This window comes from Acomys russatus, chromosome 4 (assembly GCF_903995435.1).
Source record: "Acomys russatus chromosome 4, mAcoRus1.1, whole genome shotgun sequence".
Taxonomy (NCBI): domain Eukaryota; kingdom Metazoa; phylum Chordata; class Mammalia; order Rodentia; family Muridae; genus Acomys; species Acomys russatus.
This window is the reverse complement of record NC_067140.1, coordinates 58,397,413-58,420,613: the sequence shown is the minus strand read 5'-3', so window position 1 is coordinate 58,420,613 and position 23,201 is coordinate 58,397,413. Positions and strand designations below refer to the sequence as shown.

General features: G+C 41.3%; 1 protein-coding gene across 1 annotated transcript; it reads right to left on the bottom strand.

The window, feature by feature from the left end:
- Positions 1–1,028: 1,028 nt before the first annotated feature.
- On the bottom strand, positions 1,029–17,121 carry Terb2 (telomere repeat binding bouquet formation protein 2). Its single transcript, XM_051145038.1, has 7 exons — positions 17,058–17,121; positions 16,858–16,939; positions 15,560–15,699; positions 11,823–11,887; positions 9,244–9,317; positions 5,591–5,679; positions 1,029–1,348 (listed from the first exon to the last, which is right to left on the bottom strand). The coding sequence occupies exons 1-7, from the start codon at positions 17,119–17,121 to the stop codon at positions 1,203–1,205; spliced, it is 660 nt and encodes a 219-aa protein (XP_051000995.1). The 3' UTR covers positions 1,029–1,202.
- Positions 17,122–23,201: the final 6,080 nt, after the last annotated feature.

Below are 23,201 nucleotides of genomic sequence, written 5' to 3'. Positions count from 1 at the left end.
AAAAACTACAAAGCAGATAAAAATATAATTCTCAAATGTGGAGCCTGAGAGTTGTGTTAGAATTTTATGTTGTGAAATTTGAGTTGTAGGGAAAAGGTAAACTAAGGCTCACATACATCCAAATAACACACACACACACACACACACACACACACACACACACACACACACACAGAGATACATATTCTTTAGATAATTCTGTAGCTGTCAGAGGACAAATAGGTCTAACAAGATAGATTTAAAAAATAATTCCATTTGTATCTTGAGAAAGTCATAAGCCCCCACACTCTATGGAAGAAGTGGTTTCTGTGTTCATGTGGTACTTGGGATTGAACCTAGGACCTTCTACAAGTTTGGCAAGTGCTCTAGCGCCAAGCTTTGTAACTGGCCTCTTCTAACTCCTTAGACAGGCTCTAACTAAGGTGCCCAGGCTGGCCTGAGCTTTCTGTCCTCCTGCTTCAGCCACCCAAGTCCCTGGGACTGTGGGTCAGCACCACCATGCCATTGAAGCTGCCTTCTTGAGATTGCCACATGTCTAGATTTATTTTTAAAAAGACAGAAAAGCCGGGACCAGAGGCACACACCTACAGTTCCAGCTTATTTGGAATGTTGAGTGAGGCAGGAGCATTACTTGGGAGTTAAAGGCCAGTCTAGGCAACACAATGAGACACACAAATACTGACAGAGGTTCTAGCATAGCTGGTATGAAAACTAGCCTGGAAAATCAGGAAGCCGTAGTCTAGTTTTGGTTGGGCTTCGTCTCCTCATTAACCACAATCCCAGGCTCAAGCTCTACCACCCTTACAGCATGTTAAGGGACCTGACTCACTATGCTTCAGAAACAAACACTTATAGTTCAAGTATAGCTTCCTAATTAGTTTTTAATCAAAATAACCTGACCAGCATCATAAAGGTTAGCATTTTAGTAGTGAGCCTAGAAAAATATAATACAATATTAATGTCAAAATCAAAAGCGCATTTGACAGAGAGAGTTCTTTTAAGTGTGTTTGGATGAAAATAACTCCGTAACAATGGTGCACTCATAATTTGTGAATATGTCACAAATTTCACTAGTTAAGACAATCCTGAGTTTTCTCAGGGCACACGTTAAGAAGGAAGATAATTCTTTCTCTATTCACACTTAAATTATACACATATGTCATAATATTTTATGAAAATAAATGTCTAGATATAAGTGCAGTTTAACTTTGTTTCCTTCTTAACTTGTTTTTTATAGCAGACATGTTAATTTCATTTTGAACATGATATGCCAAATATCCTGAGCTTCCAGGAATGAAATCATGTAATTCTCCAAGGAATTTGTCCAAAGCATCAATTGATATATAACCTGTAAAAATAAGAAGAAACAGATACATTTGATATCCTATCGTACTATTTGGTTTTTAGTGTCTTTTATTATTAAAGTTTTAAAAAAACTTTTTTGTAAAGAAAAGAACTAAGAAGAGAAACTAATACTGGTGAGAAGATCCTCCGAGGATGACACCAAACACCTAGCTTCCTTGCTTCTGCTCTGCAGTGATGAGATGACAGGCTTAGTCCACCGTGCTCCATTATGCAGTGCTGCTGACTGGACCCAGGGCTCTGTACAAGCTAGGCAGGCACTGTACCAACTGAGCCCTATCCCCAGCCCTTAACACTATTTTCTTTTTTTCTCCTTAGTTCACAAAATAATTACTTTTATCATGAGTTTTTCACTCAAATATAGCCTTGTATTTTGGTCGTGTTTGTCTCCTCTCTTCTCCCCACCCGCCCTCCTCACTGTCCTACTTCTTTGAGACAGATTTCACACTTTAACCTAGGCTAGCCTGGAATTCACTTGTAGCCCAGGCTGACCATGAGCTTTCAGCAATCCTCTGCTTCAGCTGCCTAAGTTCTGGAACTACAGGTGTGAAACAATACTTAACATTTCTTCCACTTTTGAAAGTGATAAGCAACTTTGGTTACTGAGAGTGCAATGCCCATATTGGGGCTGGAACATCAAAGTACCTAACCAGAATGCCTGGGAGTAACTGGCATAGACAGTAACCTCTGAGAGCTCTAACTGCCCAACAGCATGGCACAGCTGCTCTACAGAGCAGACAACAGTTCTAAGTATTGTAAAACTGGGATAATGATCTTTAGTGAAAAATTAAGAGTAAATCAGTACTGCTGTCACTCGATAAAAGTTATGGGTATAATTTTGATGTCATTAATAATTCAAAATAGATATGAATGCTCAAAAGGAAACCCTATTTAAATGCATAGAGCTTAAGGAAGGATTCAAATATCTTCAGCAATAACTTCATAATAATTGATTATCATCTGAATGATTGTATTTTACATGTAATACAAATGTTTGTGGTTTGTACCAATATAAAATTGCAATCTAAAAGTAAACACAGTACATAAAAACTGAAAAACCCTGGGTTTTCATTCTTTTCTTTTCATGGGGTTGGCTTCCCTGTAGTGACCCCTCACACATACACTATGTGAGGTTTCTAAAGGCATTCAGGAAAGAAATACAATATTAATTAGCAAATATTTTCCTACAAAGATAAGTTTGTTATCGTACGTAATGCTTCTCAGCTTTCGTCTAGTTGGACTTGTAACTCTTCCCCAGAGGTATAAAGGTCTGTACCCTAGACAGCTCACAGAGATTCTATTATCCCCCCAACTTTCTGTCTTGGAGCTGTTCACTGTTCCCAGAAAGAAAAAGCACCTTCTGCAAGGCTGATTAATGACCAGAACTTCTCATTGCAGAGAGAATGCCATGTTACAGTCTATTTACTGACACTCCATTCCTACACCTGTGTGCAATCTGACGTCCTTATAAGTGGCAGGTAAACCCCTTCAGAATGCCACCTTAATTTTGCAGGCCTTAAGCTTCCACCAACCCCAGTGCTAAGAACATCACAGACATCGCCTGTGACAGAGACTCCCTGCTCTGCTGTAACTCCCTGCCTGGTGTTTCCACCAAAAACTTAAAATGTATCTCAGTCGGAGTGGTGGTGCACGCCTTTAATCCCAGCATTTGGGAGGCAGAGGCAGGTGGATTTCTGTGAGTTTAAGGTCAGCCTTGTCTACAAAGTGAGTCCAGGACAGCCAAGGCTACACAGAGAAACCCTGTCTCAAAAAAAAAAAAAAAAGTATCTCACTTATGATTTTCTTCGTTCTGTTACTATAAATCATCATCAAACTGTTTCCACACTGAGACATGTGTAACCTAAATCTGTGTTTCTAGACATGGTCACTTAAGAGTCTCTAGAAAACTATCTTTTACCCCATTTGAAGAGACTTGTTTTTTGGGTTTTTGTTTTTTGTTTTTTTTAACATTGTCATCATAAATTGTCTAACCTACCTTAAATTATTGATAATAGACCATAGGACTCTTGCTTCTGGAAGACCCTGACCATGCCCTGGAAGGAAGAATACTACCAAGAGACCAAGAATACTCCCAGTCCAGTTCAGTTTGGGGCATATGTCATACACTTCCTGCCTGTCTCAGCATGTCTCAGCATGGTTGCTGGCTGGACTTGGCATGAGTCAGAATCAGCTATCACTCTCCTATTGCTCACAAGCTTTCCTCTGAATTTTGACGCCATTTTTTTTTTCCAGGGAAAACTGTGTTTCCTTTAATGATACAGAATATGGTTAGTAGGTACAGCTTATTAGCTGAATCCCTATTGGCATACATGAGCACTGGGTATGATTCTATTAGTTACCCCTTACCTCACCCAAGTCCTCCCGTGTGTGTGTGCATGCGTGTGTGTGTGTGTGTGTGTGTGTGTGTGTGTGTGTCGTCACCTGAGTAATGAGTTGACCTGTTGCAGCATATCAAAAATTCAAAAAAGAAATAAAGAAAAAAAATACTATGGTCAGCCCAGCACAAATTAGGTATTCAGTCCCAAAGCAACTCTTGGGTTACAGACAAAGCAACTTTGTAATCTAGATAATTTCTGTTTCTGGGAGGTAACGTGGCTCAGTGTGTAAACTCATTTCTGCCTGCCAAGCCTGGTGACCTGAGTCCAGTTCCTGAGAAGAAACAACTCTTTAAGGTTGTAACCTCTGGTTTCCACATGTACACTGTGGCACATGAGCCCATACACATACATCCTATGCCAGCATGTACACATACACAGAAACAAAATTTAAATATAAAATTCAGGGCTGGAGAGATGGCTCAGTGGCTAAGAGCGCCGCCTGCTCTTCCAAAGGTCCTGAGTTCAACTCCCAGCAACCATATGGTGGTTCACAACCATCTGTAATGTGATCTGATTCCCTCTTCTGGCCTACAGGTGTACATGCAGAAAGAACATAATAAATAAATAAATAAATAAATATTTTAAAAAGAACTTCATGAAATAGTTACCATGTTGGAGCATGGAATTTGGAGAAACCTGAATTGTATTCCTGAACCATGGTCACTCACATATAGCTACAATAAATATACTTTTATCCTCTGTGAGGTGAGAGCAGTTTCTTGTGCTGACACCAGCCTCTAAGAAGGCCTTGAATGAGTGATCCTCACCTCCTGGTAGTCACAGACTTGTGTAGTCCCTGAGCACTTCCTCCTTGAGATGGCCTATGTGTCAGTATGTCACTTCTGAAAAGAAGGGCTGGCTTCTATCTTGAACATTCCCTGACCTCCCCACCTTCCATTCACTCCCCCTCCTCTCTCTTTTGTTTTTCAAGAGAGGGTTTCTCAGCAGGGCATGGTGGCACACGCCTTCCCAGCACTCGGGAGGCAGAGGCAGGCGGATCGCTGTGAGTTCGAGGCCAGCCTGGTCTACAAAGTGAGTCCAGGATGGCCAAGGCTACACAGAGAAACCCTGTCTCAAAAAAAAAAAAAAAAAAAAAACAAAAAAAAAAAGAAAAGAGAGAGGGTTTCTCTGTGTCCTGGAACTCCTCTGTAAACCAGACTGGACTCGAACTTGGAGATCTGCCTGCCTCTGACTGCCGACTGCTGGAACATTCTCTTATTACTTTTGGCCCTCTTACTTGGAGAGAAACAAGCTACTATGCTTTAAATAGACTTTATGAAAACGCCTATGTGGGGAGCTAGAGAGATGGCTCAGTGGTTAAGGGTACTGAGTGCTCTTGCCGAGGACCCAGGTTTGGTTCCCAGCACCTACATGGTGGCTTACACATGCCTATTACTCCAGTTTCAGAAGATCAGATGCTCTCCTCTATCAGAGGAAGGGGGAGGCTTCATGTTATGTGGTTGGCAAGTGTCCACAGGGAGGGCCCAGCTGTCTCTGGCTCTACAGGAAAGCCTAATTCTTAGCAAGTTTGAGGCCCAGTTCAACCTCCAGCATAACAAACACAAAGACAAAAGAACTGATGCTTGAATGTCAGAAACAGACTGCAACTGTCTCATGCAAGCAGAAGCAAGCACCCGCCTACCTACAGATCCTGCCTCAGCACAGCAAATATTAAGCCCACACTTGCTCCACTCTGCAGGGTTAGGGTTAGCAGGTGAATGGCACCTCTCCTAGTACCATGGTAAAAGACTCTGCTTGGAAAAGCTTTGTTCTACCTAATCCCCTGTTTCTTCCCTAGCTGAGGTTACTCTATTTATTACTTCAGTTACCTGTGACCATGTTGTTCACTGGGTAGTTCTGAAGAGGGAGGTACATCTGCTTTTCTACAACCGGAGTCCTTATAAAATTATTCTCTGCACTATAAAAGTGAAGCAAACAGAAAGCCACATTTATATTTGTTTTTTAAATGTATATTACAAATGAGAACTTATTCCAGAAAATGTATATAATAATGTAATACTTCTCTAATCAGGTTTTATTCTTTCTTGGCAAAAACGTTAATTTTGAACTTTCTTTCATGAGAATAAGACCAGGCCTCATATAGCTGTTTCTAGTTTTCTTAGCTACTTCAAAAATTTAACAATTATTGAGTATTTACAGGCCTGGGCCATCTCAATAACCCTCAGAGCACAATAATAATTTATAATTAAAGGGCTTTTGCCTAGCATGCATAAGCCTAGGTACAATCCCCAGCAGTGTCAAAAATGTAAAGTAATTTGTTATATATACACACGATCAATACATACATCTATATACATGTGAAATCTTACATACATCAAAGAGAAGCACAGTAGACTCTATAAATGGTCACAGGAAGTCTACGTTCGTCAGTATTTAAATAATTGAGACTATTTACTAGTACAATACTCTATACTTGGATATCAAATAAATAAGGTTGAGGAAAACATGAAGTACAGTGAGATTTTGAAGTAACTTCTGAGTTAAGTAAGTAAGGTGTACCTTACATCATAGGCCTGCCTGCCCATTTAAGACCAGATAGCAGCCCAGAAGAAATCAGACCACACCTCCCCTATCATCTGTCCTCTGAGGTAAAGACTTGACAAGCTCTGCACTATGACACAAGCCCAGACCGCTCCCCTTTGTTGTAGCAAACAAGATGGAGCCATAGAACAAACACCTCTGGTGCCTATGGTGAAACTGGCTCTGAGCTGCGGTTCCCCACCCATTCAAGTAAAGAGTTTGTGACTCTAACTCAGCCTCTCACTCATCCTCCCCTATTACATGTTGTTGGCCACAACCACCTCTTTCTTCCTTGAAGCTCCTCCCAGGTGTGAAGGAAAGCAACTTGCCCTTTAAGGTGCTGTTGTGCTGTCTCTGATACTTGCTCTAACGCTCTTCACCGCTCTCCTACCTCAAGTCCTCATCACAGTGTCTCTGCTGTTATGTTCTGTCCCTCATAATACTTTGCATCATGGTTGTGCGGTTCTCCCTCCTAATAAAGCTCACAGCTGCAGGGCAACTGTCGGTTTAGTCTTTACTGGGTTTATAACTTTGGTTACTAACAATTTAATCCTAAATTAAAACATTAAATACGTTTTCAATCTTATGGGAAAATATTAATAGAATATTAAATGCAAAATGAGGGGACCTCAAGATGAACTCAGCTCAGCTGAGTGTGGTGGCACACACCTTTAATCCCAGCACTCAGTAAGGACAGGCAGGTGGATCTCTGAGTTCAAGGCCAGCCTGGTCTACAAAGTGATTTCCAGGACAGCCAAGGCTACACAGAGAAACCCTGTCTCAAAAACTCACAGTGGTTAAAAGTTTGGACTCCAGATCTCCTAGACATAATTTCAAATTCAGCTGTACTTTCTGAATAAAACTGAGTAAAGTATTTAGCTCTCCAGATCTGCCTTCTCAATTGTAAAATGAGTGAGGCTGACTGCACATCTAAGTTATGAGAGTCAAATGAACTACTGTGAACTGCTCGTCTTACAAATGTCTTGTACTTAGCAACTGTTCATTAATAGCACACCATTTAGTATGTGCTTACTGTCAATGCTTCACACACACTCTCTCTCTCTCTCTCTCTCTCTCTCTCTCTCTCTCTCTCTCTCTCTCTCTCTCTCTCTCTCTCTCTCTCCCCCCTCAGGGTATATTTTATTTATGCTCATACTGCACCACCTGGTGGCTCCACAAAGAAAAGGCTCTACAGAAGCAGTAGAGATCTGCAGCATAACAAGAGAGGGCTCTGAACACATTAGTTCACAGTGCTATCACCACCACCACATACAAAGGACTTACACAAGATCAAGCCAGCAAAATTCCAGCATGGGTAGGGAGGGGCTCATGCAGCCCAGCCCTCACTGAGAAGCTGTTGGCTATAGGTAGTTGCTGTGAGAGAGTGAATTGTCTTCAGGGATGCAACACCTGAAAGGCTGCCTGTGCTCCAGTAGGTGGTATATTCCTATGCACACACCGGCAGCACTAAGGAGACCCAGTGGGGTTTTAAAGAGAGAGGAGGACCAGGTGTAGTGGTGCACACCTCTAGTCCCAGGACTCAGGAGGTAGAGGCAGGTGGAGGGTCTCTGTGAGTTTGAAGCCAACCTGGTCTACAGAGTGAATTCTAGGACAGCCAAGACTACACAGAAAGTGAACACATGAAATTGGGGGAGGGGAATAAGGAGTTAGAGGGAAGGTGGATGGGGTGGATTGCATAAAAATGTATTGACTGTATTATGAAATTACCAATTCAAAAGAGGAAAATTAGCTGGGTGGTGGTGGCGCATGCCTTTAATTCCAGCACTCAGGAGGCAGAGACAGGTAAATCTCTGCGAGTTCGAAGCTAGCTGAGTCTAAAGAGTGAATTCCAGGACAGCCAGAGCTGTTACACAGAGAGACCTTGTTTTGAAAAACCAAACCAACCAGTCAAAAAGGCAGAGACCTAGGGTATATTCACATATTTGGCCTTTGTTTCTAAAAAACTCAGCACAGTGTCTTCCTATGTATCTTGAGTAGCCCAGGCTAGCCTGGTGCTCATCTTAACACCTCTAGTGCCAAGATTACAGCTAAAAGTACCATGCGTGGCACGCTGTCATGTATGTATGTGTATCTGTGTGAGTGTTAGTGTGTGCGCACACATACGAAGAGTATGCATGTGGAGGCCAAAGGCTTTTATCAGGTGACTTCATCAATAGTTCCTCATCTTACTTTTTAATTATTACTTATTTTTATTTTATGAGTCTCTTGCCTATATGTATTATGTATACCACATGTGTGCTTGGTACTCCCAGAGGTCACAAGAGGGTGTCGGATTCCCTGGAGCTGGAGTAACTGATGGCTGCACACCACCATGTGGGTGCTGGAAGCAATCCTAGGTCCTCTGTAAGAGCAACTAGTGCTCTTAATCACTGCGCCATTTATCTCTCTTCCCCTTTGGTTTTTTAGACAAGGTTTCTCTGTGTAGACCTGGCTATCTTTTCTTTTTTTTTTTTTTTTTTGGTTTTTCGAGACAGGGTTTCTCTGTGTAGCCTTGGCCATCCTGGACTCACTTTGTAGACCAGGCTGGCCTCGAACTCACAGTGCCCCGCCTGCCTCTGTCTCCCGAGTGCTGGGATTAAAGGCATGCGCCACCACGCCCAGCTGACCTGGCTGTCTTAGACTAGCCTTGTAGTGGCCCCAAACTCACAACGATCCGCCTGCCTCTGTCTCCCGAGTGCTGGGATTAAAGGTGTGCACCATCATGCCAGGCTTGAGCCATTTCTCAAGCCTCACTTTTACTCTTTTTAGTAAATTTGTCTTTAAACAAATTAATCTTTGTAATCTTAGATCTCTTTTTCTGTGAGAATGGTGATAATGATAACCCCAATCTCAGAGGAACTGTGAAACTAAGATAAATACACAATCAAGCTAAAGATTTCTACCCTGAACTTGAAGGTTAACGAAGAATGTGATTCAGTACCTTTTGGGCAGTTCTTTCTTGTGTTCTGGTGCTGGCCCAGGGCTTTCCTCTCCTCTTGATGTTATTCTGTCATGCTGCAAAGAGCAAAACAAATCACATCTTAAAAATTTAGCACACTAATTACCTAAACATTAATTTTAAAATTAGAATATATATCAAAAGTATTTAAATGTATTCTTTTAGTCATTATAACCTGGTAGGGAAGCTTATAAATTTGTATATGTACTCATATAACTATTGTTTTAAAAGAACATAAGGGAAAACCAGAATTTTAAATGCCAGCTATAGCTGTAGCAGGCAACTGAATTTTGTTTGAGAGAAGAGGAAAGTGAATATAGAAAGGAGGGAAGAAAGGTAGAAAAGAAAAGCAAGAATTATAAACTTAAGACTTTCTAAAAATCCTTGACTTCAGGATTCTACTTCCTGTGAGCTAAAAACCAAAACATAGGAAGCTGAAATGAATTGTTTCCATTTTCAAGTGATGGTGCCTGAAGTTGGGACAGAACTAAAAACGCATTAAGCTTTTCAAAATGACTTGCAAAAGTTACTAAGATGCTCATACCTAATATACTGAGTAGTGTATCATCAGAAATTCCATTCCCTAAGCAATAACAATTCTCCAAATTATTTTCCAGATTTATCCTTGTTATTTTCATTTGGTAACATAACTTTCTCCTTATAAATTATGTGATTACAGTGTTAGAATGTCTAATATTCAACATTGATAAATATTTTGAAGGTACTGACAAGACCCTTTATCAAATAATAATCCCTAGCCAAAATTAAAAAGAATGTTACAATGGGCAGTGGTGGTGCACGCCTTTAATCCCAGCACTCAGGAGGCAGAGGCAGGTGGATCTCTGAGTTCGAGGCCAGCCTGATCTGCAGATCGAGTTCCAGGACAGCCAGGTCTACGCTGAGAAACCCTGTCTCGAAAAACAAAACAAAAAAGTTATATTAATATTTTTATCTATCTGTCTGCCTGTGTGGCTGTGTAAGTGTACACCACATTTGTGCAAGTGACCCCAGAGGCCATCAGGGCACCTGGAGCGAGAGTTACAGGCAGTTGTGAGGCACCTGACTAGGTTCTGGGAGTTCAGTGGTAATCTGAACTCTGGACTTTGGGAGATTAGGAAGTGCTTTTCACCTCTGAGCCATCCCTCCTGCCTCAGACTAATTTTGTAATAGAAAAGGCACTAGATTAGGTTGAAGCTAAGAAAAATTGGTTCCATGGTACTAATATGTGGTTATGTGAATTAAGTATTTTATTCTGCTATTTACATTGGCACTTTTATTTATAAAATTAAATGATCTTTCGGTTCCTTTTAAGCCCCATAGTACTGGTATACTGAATAATTTGACAAATAATTTAAAAAAAAATCCTTCATCATTATATAAAAATACTGACAAATCAGAGAATAGATATTTTCTTTTTTGTTTGTTTGTTTGTTGAGACAGGGTTTCTCTGTAGCCCTGGTTGTCCTGAACTCACTTTGTAGAGCAGGCTGGCCTCGAACTCACAGTGATCCCCCTGCCTCTGCCTCCCAAGTGCTGGGATTAAAGGCGTGAATAGATATTTTTACAATTTATCACTTCCAAGCCAAAGAGACTATTCTTTTCAAATGATGGCACTCTGGGCAACAAAAACAAATTAGTGGGGCCAATGAGATGGTTCAACCATTAAAAGTGCCTGCTACCAATCTTGACAGCCTGAGTTTGATTTCCAGAGGCCACAGGATAAAGGGAGATGACCAGCTTCCCCAAGTTGTCCTCTGACTTCCACATGTGTACTGTGGCATGTGTATGCACACACACATAAATAGAAAAAAATAATTAATGAAAGTATATGAGGGCTGGAGAGATGGCTCAGAGGTTGAGAGTACTGACTGCTCTTCGGGAGATCCTGAGTTCAATTCCCAGCAACCATATGGTAGTTCACAACCATCTATAATGTGATCTGATGCCCTCTTCTGGCCTGCAGGTGTACATGCAGGTAGAGCACTGTATACATAATAATAAATAAACAAATCTTTTAAAAAAGAATATGATATATATTAATTTCCTGGCTGTGAAAATATGCATTTTCTCTCTATTTTTCAGTCTGAAAATTAACATACTGAGAAGTTTAAAAAATAAAATAGTACAAAAATACTATATACCTTGCACTTGCCAGGTGTTGCCATACCTGGCAAAATGCTTTTTGGGGACCAGGGGATTTGGTTTTTTAAAGACAGAGTTTCTCTGTATAGCCTTGGCTGTCCTGTTCTTGACTTGCTTTGTAGACCAGGCTAGCCTTGATCAAACTCCCAGAGATCTGCCTGCCTCTGTCTCCTAATGGTAGGATTACAGATGTGTGGCATCAGGCCTGGCTTCAAGTTTCTTATATGAATGGTTTCATTTATACAAAATACTTCAATTTTACCAATGTATTATGTAAAAACAATGTCAAACTGATAATATTCGATAAAAACATGCCCTTTATATTCCTCGATCTGGCTTGTTGATGCATATGTCATGTATTATGCTGCCTTCAGAAACTCTGAAACTGTATATCCTGATCAAGTATTTTAATTTCTTACCTTTTCAAATATCAGAAAATTTTCATCTTGTTCCCAAACAAAACTGCCAATTTTTCTTCGTATTTCTGTAGTGAAAAAAACAAGTCCAATACTTTTGAAAAGTGATGTCTGGATTTTGTATAAGGTCTGAAACTTGCAGGTTTATTCTACTTGAATCAAAATAACCACTTAAGATACTTGTTTAGGCCAGGTGTGGTGGCGCACACCTTTAATCCCAGCACTTGGGAGGCAGAGGCAGGTGCGTCAATGTTGAGTTCAAGGCCAGCCTGGTCTACAAAGCGAGTTCAGGACAGCCAAGGCTACACAGAGAAACCCTGTCTCAAAAAACGAGAAGACCAAAAAAAAAAAAAGATACTTGTTTAAAACCCAGAAACCTATGAATTAAAATTTCCAATCTCGGCTCCAGATGCTTCCAGGACATTAACAGAATCACTCCTGTAGACTTTTTCTTGTGTGTGAGTGGATGTGTTCGTATGCACATGAACACGCAGATGTCTACACTGCAGACAGCATGAGAGGCCAGAAGAGAACACTGAGTGTCCTCCTCTGTCTCACTGCCTTCAGACAGGGTCTCTCACTGAACTGGAAGCTCACTGGTTCAGTTAGGCTGGCTGGCCAGCGAGCTCCTGAGATCTCTGCCCTCATCCCACAACCGCTGGGGTTACTCATGAACATGCCTTGCTTTTTATGTGGAGGCTGGCAATCCACACTCAGATCCGTGTGCTGGGCAGATTCTCTTACCCACTGAACCATTTCCCTGCCCTTACTTCTCTTACTAGCAAATATTACTTCATTAGCTATGTGCCTCTATACAGCAAGTATTAATAACAAGACAACTGTCACAATAAAATGCATGAAATTGTTGTGTGTCTAAAGCTGAGGTTCCCAAGAACTAACTTTACTAAAAAGTAGATAAACAATATGTTTAATAAATACGCATTCTATAAAATTCAGAATGTCCAATGATCTTTATCATCTTAATAAATGTCAAAATTTTAAAAAAATGTCAAAATTTTCCACAACAGCCTACTGGAGGACGAAAAGGGTCTGATTACAAATATCCAAAACATTAAAAATGTAATATTTACATAAAAAAGGGTCTGATTACCCTAATCTTTTGCTGACCAATATGTAACAACTGGGAACGTGTGCATATTTAATCAAATTGAGATGTGTGTAAATATAAATAAAATAAGCATTGGATTTTAAATATTTGGTATCAGGAAGGATGCAAAGTATTTTAATAATTTCTGTGTTGATTATATATTGAAATGATAGTATTTTCAATGTTGGGTTAAATAAAATGTTTTTGGAGACAGAGTTTCTCTGTGTAACAGCCCTGCTCTCCGGGAGCTCACTTTGTAGACCAAGCTGGTCTAAAACACAGAGATCTACCTGCCTCTGCCTCCAAGAGTGCCAGGATTAAAGGTGTGCACCGCCACACCCAATCAATAGAATATATTAAAATTAATTTTGCCTATTTTTTAAATATGCTACTAAAACCTTTTAAACCCATATAATTCACAGTGGCGTCTTATACATCCACTGGGCCATATTGCTCTAAGAAGGTTAGTATGCTATTATTGTCTCACAAGAATGGCCTCCATAGGCTCATGTTTGAATGTTTGGTCCCCATGTGGTGGAGCTGTTTGGGATGCATTCTTCTTGGAGGAAGTATGTTACTGGCAATGGGTCTGTGCTTTCAAAGGACTGTGCCATTCCCAGTGTTCTTTGCTTCTTGTTTGTGGATCCCGATGTGAGCTCTCAGTGGCTGCTCCAGTACCATATACCTGCCTGCCTGCTGCCACGCTCCTCACTATGTGGGTGACAGACTCCTATCCCTTTAGAGCTATAAGCCCCAAATAAACCCTTCCTTCTGTAAGTTGCTTGGTCACAGTGTTTTAATACAGTAATAGAAAAGTGACTAAGATAGTAGTATACTTTTTTAAAGGAGCATGTTTTCATTTCCAACAGATTTTTAAAACAAATATATGTTAGTAGAAGAGTCTAAACTCAAAGATAAAATAGGAATGATAATTTAAAATAAGGTTAATGAATCAGACAGCCATTCTATAACACAAGCTCCTTGAAGTTAAGTTTCTGGCACATGTGCTTTTTGAAGGGAGTTTAAGGCCAGCTGGGGATGCAGAGCAACAACTTGTCTCAAAAAAAGGTTTATGGGCATGATGACACATATCTGTAATCCTAGCATGCAGGAGGCTGAGGCAGAAGAATGACCATGAATCTGAGGCTAGCCTGGACTAACAAGACCATCCTATCTCAAAAATGAAAAAGATAGAAAGTGAGGGAGAGATATAGTGATAAGGTTATTTTTAACAAACCAACTTTACCATTAGACAATTTAGTGTTTATGACTAGATTTTGCTGGGACAGTAGTTATAAGAAACTAATCTTTGAGGTTTCTAAGGCTGTTCTATGAAAATAACTAAGTGTTTGGTTTGTTCTGCTTTTTAAAAAATATTTTCTTCACTGGAAATCTATAAACAGCTTCAGTTTGTCTTTCTAGAAATGGACACAGAACCAACACAATGAACAAAAGCCTCATCAAGAATTGAGTGACCAGGGGCTGGAGAGATGGCTCAGAGGTAAGAACACTGCCCTTCCAGAAGACCCTGGTTCAATTCCCAGGACCCTCCTGTGGCTCACAACTATCTGTAACTCTAGCCCCTGGGATCTGACACCCTCTTCCAGAGAACATGGGTATCAGGCACCACTGTGGTGCATAGACATACAAAATAAAATAAATTTAAAAAGAGTTGGGTAACTAACGTAAGACCTACAAAAGTAAGATATATAAGGAAAGCTAGAGATAACTTAGGTTAAGCTTTGGACAAATATGATAAGAACATGTTCTAAGCAGGGAAAACAAAAAACAAAAAACAAAAAAGTCTACTTTTCCTTCTCTCTTCATAAGGCTGTTGAAATAATGTAAAAGGACTTAGAAAAGTATGATGAAAGCTACAAATGTATGAATTCATTATTACAACAAACATTTAAAGAAAAATTAGAATGAAACAATTCAACACTAGCAAAAAATTTATTAAACACTCATCATATGTCATATACCATATTTATTACCTCACTTTATCCTCGAAAGAACTTGGGAGAAGTCAATAGCATGCTGGACCACAAAGCTGCCGGGCGTGGTGGTGCACATCTTTACTCCCAGTGCTTGGGAGGCTGAGGCAAGTGGATTTGTGTGAGTTTGAGGCCAGCCTGGTTTATACAGTGTGTTCCAGGCTAACCAGGGCTGCATAGTAAGGCCAGGCCTCAAAACAAACAAACAAACAAACAAACAAGTAAATAAAACAACTAAGCGTTGCATCCTAGCTGGTGAGCATTTTACTTTGAGGGTAATATCTGACTCTGTCTTCTTCCCCACTGAGCTCCCAGCACCTGGGTTGTAACCTGGCAAATAAAGCTTAACGAACGTGTAACAGTCACTCAAGGTATCTAATTCTGAGCCCATATTGGTTTCACCTGTATTAAATGATTCAAATGACCGTGGATATAGTGGCTCACACCTACAATCCCAGCACTCAGGAAACTATGATACAGAGTGAGACATTGTCAAAAATAAAAACAAACAAACACCAAAAAAGCGGAAAAACCAAACCACAAAATTTCCAATTAAGAATAGAGATTGGAAAATTTTGGTTATCTTAATAGAGATTGGCTGAATTTGACAAACAGATGGGTTTATGATCTTTGCTCACCTTTTTGAAGACAAGCAGGAGGAAGAACAAAGTGGCCTAAGGACACTGCGTTTTTTCTTTCAGTATTAGCTACTGCAGAGAGATAGTGGGCATGAAAAACTGTAGCATTGTCTTCTATATACTCGAGGCTCTGGTATATTCTAGAAGAAAGGAAATCTAGGTTATGAAATAAACAAGAATGCATTCAATCTTTCAAAAGAAAAACAAAGGGCTGGAGAGATGGCTGAGCCATTAAAGGCTAGGCTCACAACCAAAAGAAAAACAAAGACTGGAAGTAGAAGACTGCAAACATTAAAGAATACATTTATGGTGTAGTCTTCTTTCCTGGCAAGAGTGAATGATTTTCAGGTACAACACATTACTCAGTTTGGGCACCTAAGTATAGGCAAATCTTAGCTTTAGAGTTGTTAAATGATTATATGAATTTAGGAAAGACTTAAAATGGGCTGAAAGCCAGCAGCCTAATGAGTTTTAGTCACAGTCACCACCATTAAAAAAAAAAAATCAATTAACTCTGAGGTAAAGAGTGGGCATGCAGTCAGAGAAACCTTCACATACAGAAAACCTCTTTTCTAGGCCTGCGAAAAGAGAGAGACATTAGAAAAGACATTAGAAAAAAGGTTTGACTAGACTATAAAAGGCATGAAAAATCAAATAAGTTTTAGCTAAGTCTAAATCTGTAAGTAGTTGGGGTGGAGGGTGGGGAGCAGGAGTAGATCTCTGCTCAGTAATGAAGGGAGATGGCAGAGTACATATGGAGGCAGGGTAATCTCTCAGAACCTCCTGTGACAGTCCTGGCACGGGGTAATTAGGGTAACAGCAGCAATAGGGTTGAAGTACTGTTACGGGCCTGTTCCATGGTAAGGACAACAGAGTTGGTTGGTTAAGGTGGCAGAAACCCCCAGACTATTGACACATTCCTGAAATCCCAGCACTTAGTAAGTTAATGCAGGTAGGGACATGAGGTTCAAGGCTAGCCTGGGCTACATTGCAAGATCCTGCCTCAGAGAAAATAGAACCCCCGCCCCACACCCCCCAAAAACAGTTAGGTTTTCAGCTTTCAGAATGCAGGCTGTACTCCAGTGTCGGTGGTTTATCTGAGTGAGACAAGAGTAGGAGCCTCCAGCTGTCCACGTGATGGCCGGTCACTCAAAGGCAGGATTCCCTCAGAGACCCAAGGACAGGTAGACGACAGGGCAGAAGGAAGGAAAGGAGAATGCTATCCCCCATGTCTAGGGCTGCAAACGTGCTGCTCCCCATGAAGACAGGAAAGGCTCTAGCGGGTGGCCCTGGGGTACCTCAGCGTATCCGGGTGCGAGGCATCACAGCTAAACAGGAAGTCAGCGGCCTGGGCGTCACTGATCTTCCCGCCTTCGTCTTCTGTGGAGGCAAGAGCAGGACAGCTAGCATGGAGCCCGGCAGACGTACCTTCCCCTGGTTGGGGGTCTCAATCAGGGGAAGGTCCTCCCTCCACGTCCCGCCCCGCCCATCTTCCTACCCCAGAACTGCCTCAGGTCCTGACTGACACTCCGGCTGAACCAACCACACTGCCCCTGGAACATGGCGGTCCCTGCCTCCAGGCCTCGCGGGCTCCTGGGCGGGGCTTAGAGACGAGACCGCTGATTGGTCCAAAGCCAAGCTTGCCGATTGGTTCCCAAAAGGAAAGCGCGGGGAAAGGCCTCCGGAAGCAGGAAAAGAGATGCTAACACCAAGTTGAGAGAATAGCTGCTGAGGACAAAGGTAGCTGGACCTGGTGAGTTTTAAACCCTGAGTAATAATATGCATATATAAATTTAATTTTTAGACAGTATGTATATTTGTATAATCCAGGATGGCTTGGACCTCTCTATGTGGTTGCTAGCCTGTTTACACAACTGACGGAATTACAGGCCCGCCCACTGAGTCAGAAGAGGGCATTGCGGCCAGGTGGTGGTGGCGCACGCCTTTAATCACAGCACTCAGGGAGGCAGAAGCAGGTGGATCTCTGTGAGTTCGAGGTCAGCCTGGTCTACAAAGTGAGTCCAGGACAGGCAAGGCTACACAGAGAAACCCTGTCTCGAAAAACCAAAAGAAAAAAAAGAGGAGTGAACTGGAATTACAGGCCGTTGTGAACCAGGGGGCTGGAAATTGAACCTGAGTCCTCTGACAGAGTAGTCAGTGCTCTTAAACCCCAAGCCATCTCTCCAACCCTAAGAATTCTATTTCAGTGTACTGATGGTATCATTTTGTTATTTGGGGGAGTGTGTGTCTGTATGTGTCTGTAGGTCAGAGGAGCTGGTTCTTTACTTGGTGGCTTCCAGTTGAACCATCTTACCATGTTTTCTTGTTGAGACCATCTTTTGTAACTTAAGCTGGCCTTGAACTTCAACTGAATATGACCTTAAATTTCTGGTTCTCCTGTCTCTGCCTTCAGAGTGCTGCGATCACAGGCTTATGTCATTATGTCCAGTTTGTTGTTAAGTATAGAACCCAGTGAAGGAGCCTGAGTTGGCACAGAACACACCTAGACACCGAATTCTCAGAACAAAGGAGATTTTATTACCCTGAAGGCACGAGTAGGGTCGGAGAGGGTACAGGCAAAGACAGCAGTAGGTGTCTCTTCTCTGCAGAAGTGGTTTTTAAGGTGATAGGAATAGTCAAGTCCTCACTGGACATATTAGTTGGTGTATCCAAATAATGAATTTTGATAGCTGGACCTTGGTGGTCAGCCTCAGGAATGAGCCAGGCATAAGGAAGTGGCCAAATAAGGGACAGGACCTTGGTGGCTAGCTTTACGAATGTGGATATGCCTAAATAAGAGAATCCAATGGGTTTGCAAGGAAGGGGGAAGGGCAAGATCTTAGTGACACCATGTTGGCCATACTTGAGCCTTTAGATCTCCTCACCCAGGGTTCTGTGTATCCTAGGAAAGCACTTGCTCTACCAACTAAGTCACTACCTCCAGCCTGTTAACTCTTTAAAAACTGGGAATGTGACTGATTGGTAGAGCGCAGTGCAAGGTCCGGGTTCATTTTCCAGCATGGTAAAATAAACAAGTAAATAAGGAGTGGAAGGATGAGAAAGGAAAGGGGGAAATTAGTGTTATCCTTTGTTTTTCTTTTCTTTATTTATTTTTGTCATTTTTTTGAGACAGGGTTTCTCTGTGTAGCCTTGACTGTCCTGGACTCACTTTGTAGACCAGGCTGGCCTCGAACTCACAGAGATCTGCCTGCCTCTGCCTCCCTAGTGCTGGGATTAAAGGCGTGCACCACCACCCCTGGCTTCCTTTGTTTTTCTAATGTGTGCCTATAGCGCCATGGGGTCCCTCTTAAACTGAGTGCCACGGCTTTTTTGAGATATTATTTCTTATTATTGCTCAGTTCAAACTATTCTCACATTTCAGCATAACATTTTGTAAAGTGGGTTATTTGGATTTTGTTTTTGAGAGTCTCCTTATGCTGTACAGGCTAACTTCAGCCTTGTGATCCTAGTCTTCCACTGGTAAATGTGAAGGTTACAGACACACACAGCCATATACACTGATATATTTTAAATTTTCCAGATACATATGATTTTCTAATTTCTAAATATAGTTATTTATGGCTTAGCTGCATTAAAATAAAATACTAGTCTGTCAGCCGGGCGGTGGTGGCGCACGCCTTTAATCCCAGCACTCGGGGCGCAGAGGCAGGTGAGTTCGAGGCCAGCCTGGTCTACAAAGCGAGTCCAGAACAGCCAAGGCTACACAGAGAAACCCTGTCTCGAAAAACAAACAAACAAACTAATCTGTTTGGTCAAATCTTCTGAGGTTTGGGGGCTGGAGAGATGGTTCAGAGGTTAAGAGCACTGACTGCTCTTCTAGAGGTCCTGAGTTCAATTCCAGCAACCACATGGTGGTTCACAACCATCTATAATGTGATCTGGTGCCCTCTTCTGGAGTGCAGGTGTGCATGCAGGCAAAGCATTGTATGCATAGTAAATCAATCTTTTGTAAAAAATCTTTTGAGGTTTTCAACATTTTCTTTATAATGGAAGTATATGGCAGTGGGGTTATGTCTTTAAAGAGAGTGACCTGGAGCTCTAGGATGTTCCAGAATACACAGTGTTCTGCACATGTTCATTGGGTCAAATGCTCATATTCTCTCATTCTCTGTTAGTAGGAAAGCCATGTAAAATGTTATGGAGCTATCAATTCTTACATGTCTGTCAAATTTTTGTGTATTTTAATTAGACACATACAAACTGACACTTGTTATTTTCTATTTGTTTGAATTATCGAGCACGTAAGTATGAAAGGCAAAACCTCAAGACACATAGAACACAAGAGAATATTTTTGGCCCCAGGCAAAGGATTTTTAAAAATTAAGACACAGTGTTAAGCATGACAGGGGAAAAAATACATAAATTTGACTCCATTAAACATTTCTTCGAGCCGGGCGTGGTGGCGCACGCCTTTAATCCCAGCACTCAGGAGGCAGAGGCAGGCAGATCACTGTGAGTTCGAGGCCAGCCTGGTCTACAAAGTGAGTCCAGGATGGCCAAGGCTACACAGAGAAACCCTGTCTCGAAAAACCAAAAAAAAAAAAAAAAATTTCTTCATCAAAGTCACCATAATTAAGAGTGACTATGCACAAGTCACAAAATGGGGAAGGTACCTGTAGTGTAAATAATCAGCAGAGGGCTAGTATTCAGAATATACACTTATATAGCCCTAAGAAACAATGAGAGAGAAATGGCCCAGTTAGAAACTTCAGCAAACATCTGAATAGACTTTTCTATAAAATGACCAACAAACACATAAAAAGATGCATAATCACATGGTAGTTAAGGAAGTGCAAATTAAAACCACAGTACAATACCATTATGTACCGACCTTACTAATAAAAAGTGGATCGGCAAAGACAGAGAGTCATAGGGATTCCTGCTGCCCCTGCTAGTGAGAATGTAAGGCTGTGCTGTTGTTTGCTCAACAGTCCGGCGGGCGCGACCTAAAGCTATGTGTCCCAATTATGCACTTAGGGAAACTCTTTTTTTGGGGGGGGCGGTTTTAGAGACAGGGTTTCTCTGTGTAGCCTTGGCTGTCCTCGAACTCACAGCAGTCCGCCTGCCTCTGCCTCCCGAGGGCTGGGATTAAAGGCGTACGCCACCACGCCCGGCTTTAGGGAAACTCTTACTCCCATGAACACATACAGCAGCAGTACAGGAAGAATGCTTATGGTAGCTTAATTGCTAACAGCAACAACCACAGAAAGGGAAAATGAAAACAATCGCTCTAGTTGGGTATTTAAAATACCATCTCTCCTTTACATTTGTTTCTTAATTTGAGGGGTGACATGGTTTGCATGTGGAAGTCAGAGGACAACTTGAGGGAGTCAGTTCTGTCCTTGCATGTGGGTCCTAGGGAATGGAACTCAGGCCGTCAGGCTTGGCAGCAACTGCCTTTACCCACTAGCGATCCTGAATCACTGTGGTTTCACAGCACAAAATACAGTAGTCCTCTGCCTTATGCACAGGTGATGATTTTCAACATCCCAGGTGGATGCCAGAAGCTGCTGACACTTGGCCCTACATATACTACAGTGCTTTCCACCACTGTATGTATATTACTGGGACAGTTTAAGTTGTACATAAGATTGACAATGATAAAACAGGACAATTATAAGAATAGATTGCGTAAGTGTTAACGTGTTTTCTCTCGACTACCATGACATATTTAGTGTATACACTGGGAAATTCTTCTCTGTCCCAAGTGGCAGGAGCAGGAAAGCAAAAGATTTTACCAGACTACTCACAACTGTGGAGTTTGCTTGTTTGTGGACTTATTTATTTAGTGCTCCTATGATAAGCAAGTGTGTATATATATGTACATATATACATACATACATACATATATATACATGCTTGATAAACCAGTGCTCTACCACTGAGTTGTACCCCCCAGCACTCAGAACTACAGTTTTAAATTAATGAATCATTTATGTCTGGGACGTCCCATTGATGTTTTCAGACTAGAGTTGACTGGAGGTAAATGTAACTGTCGAACATTAAACCATGCATAAGGAAAGGAATACTAGTAGCACATAATAATTTTGAATTTTCAAAAAGGACAGGAAGACAAACCACATGAAACCATTTATTTTCAAGTTCAAAAGAAGTGGTAAAATGGAGATATGTATTTTAGAAATACATGAACATTTAATAAAAAATAAAATATACATGTATAGGAAACCAGCTGTAGTTTATATTTTTTAATTATATAAAACATATTATTTATTATTTATGTGTGTTTGTGTGTGAGTGTGTCTGACTACGCGTACGATATGTGTTCAGGAACCTGAGGAAGTCAGGAGAAAGCATCAGATCCTCTGAAACTGAAATTACAGGTGGCTGTAAGCATCCCTGTGGGTGCTGTAAGCATCCCTGTGGGTACTGGGAACCAAACCTGAGTCTTTTGCAAGAGCAGTAAGAGCTCTTAACTGCTGAGCCATCTGTCCAGCCTATATCTTTTTTTTTAATGATTTATTTATTTTACGTACATGAGTGCTCTGTCTGCATATGCCAAAGAGGGCATCAGATCCCAATATAGATGGTCGTGAGCCACCATGTGGTTGCTGGGAATTGAACTCAGGACCTCTAGAAGAACAGACAGTGCTCTTAACCACTGAGCCATCTCTCCAGCCCAGATCTGTTTTGATAACAAAACATAGAGTAGCAAACACTTGAAGACTGAAAGAGGTACACAGGATCCGCCAATATTTCATTACTGTCTGGGTTCAGTTCTAAAGCTTAGTTGTTAGGTTTTGTTGTTGTTGTTGTTGTTGTTGTTAATAAACCTTTACATATGTATCACCTGCCTTAACTATTGTGTACTTTTAATATTTTTAAAAATAATTAAGAAAAGTATGTTAGTTGATCAGAGACAACACCCAGCAAAGTTCTAGGCTCAAAATGAATCCTTGTGACATTCTGGTCGAAGGGAAGTCATGAGAAGACATAGGAAGGGGCTGAACAAATGGCTCAGTGGTTAAGAGCATTTACTGCACTTTCAGAAGGCCCAGGTTTAGCTTCAGCAGCCGCATCAGGTGGCTCACAACCACCTAGAACTCCAGCTCTAAGGGACGCAGCATCCTCTTGGTATTCCACAGGCACCTGTACCCACATGGCAAATACTCAGATAAACACATGCACACACGCTTAAGTTAAAAAATAAGATTTTTTAAAAAAAATAAGTAAGTTTTGCTGGGCGTGGTGGTGCCTGCCTTTAATCCCAGTACCCAGGAGGCAGAGGCAGGCAGATTGCTGTGAGTTCGAGGCCAGCCTGGTCTACAAAAGCAAGTCCAGGACAGCCAGGACTGTTACACAGAGAAACTCTGTCTCGGAAAAACCTTAAAAAAAATAAATAAAATAAGTTTTAAATGTAGCCTTTTAATCACGTCATACTAATTAACCAAAATCATCTATTATAAGTATATATGTTGTATATAAATGCAATTTTAAGTAGGGAATTCCAAGGAGAGGAGCTAAAGCCATTTTGTCAAAAGTCCTGTGGCTATTGAGAACTCTAGACCTAGAAAGGAGGAACAAACTTGGGAGGCAGAGGCAGGCGGATCACTGTGAGTTCCAGGCCAGCCTGGTCTACATAGTGAGTCCAGGACAGCCAAGG

Bases quoted from the DNA above. Each gene is read 5' to 3' on its own strand.
- Terb2 (XM_051145038.1), bottom strand. From the start codon at position 17,121: ATGTTCCAGGGGCAGTGTGGTTGGTTCAGCCGGAGTGTCAGTCAGGAC. The intron at 16,940-17,057 runs GTAGGAAGATGG...TTGCCTCCACAG, and splicing joins GGACCTGAGGCAGTTCTGGG to AAGACGAAGGCGGGAAGATC. The intron at 1,349-5,590 runs GTAACTGAAGTA...TTATTTTTACAG, and splicing joins AGTGAACAACATGGTCACAG to GTTATATATCAATTGATGCT.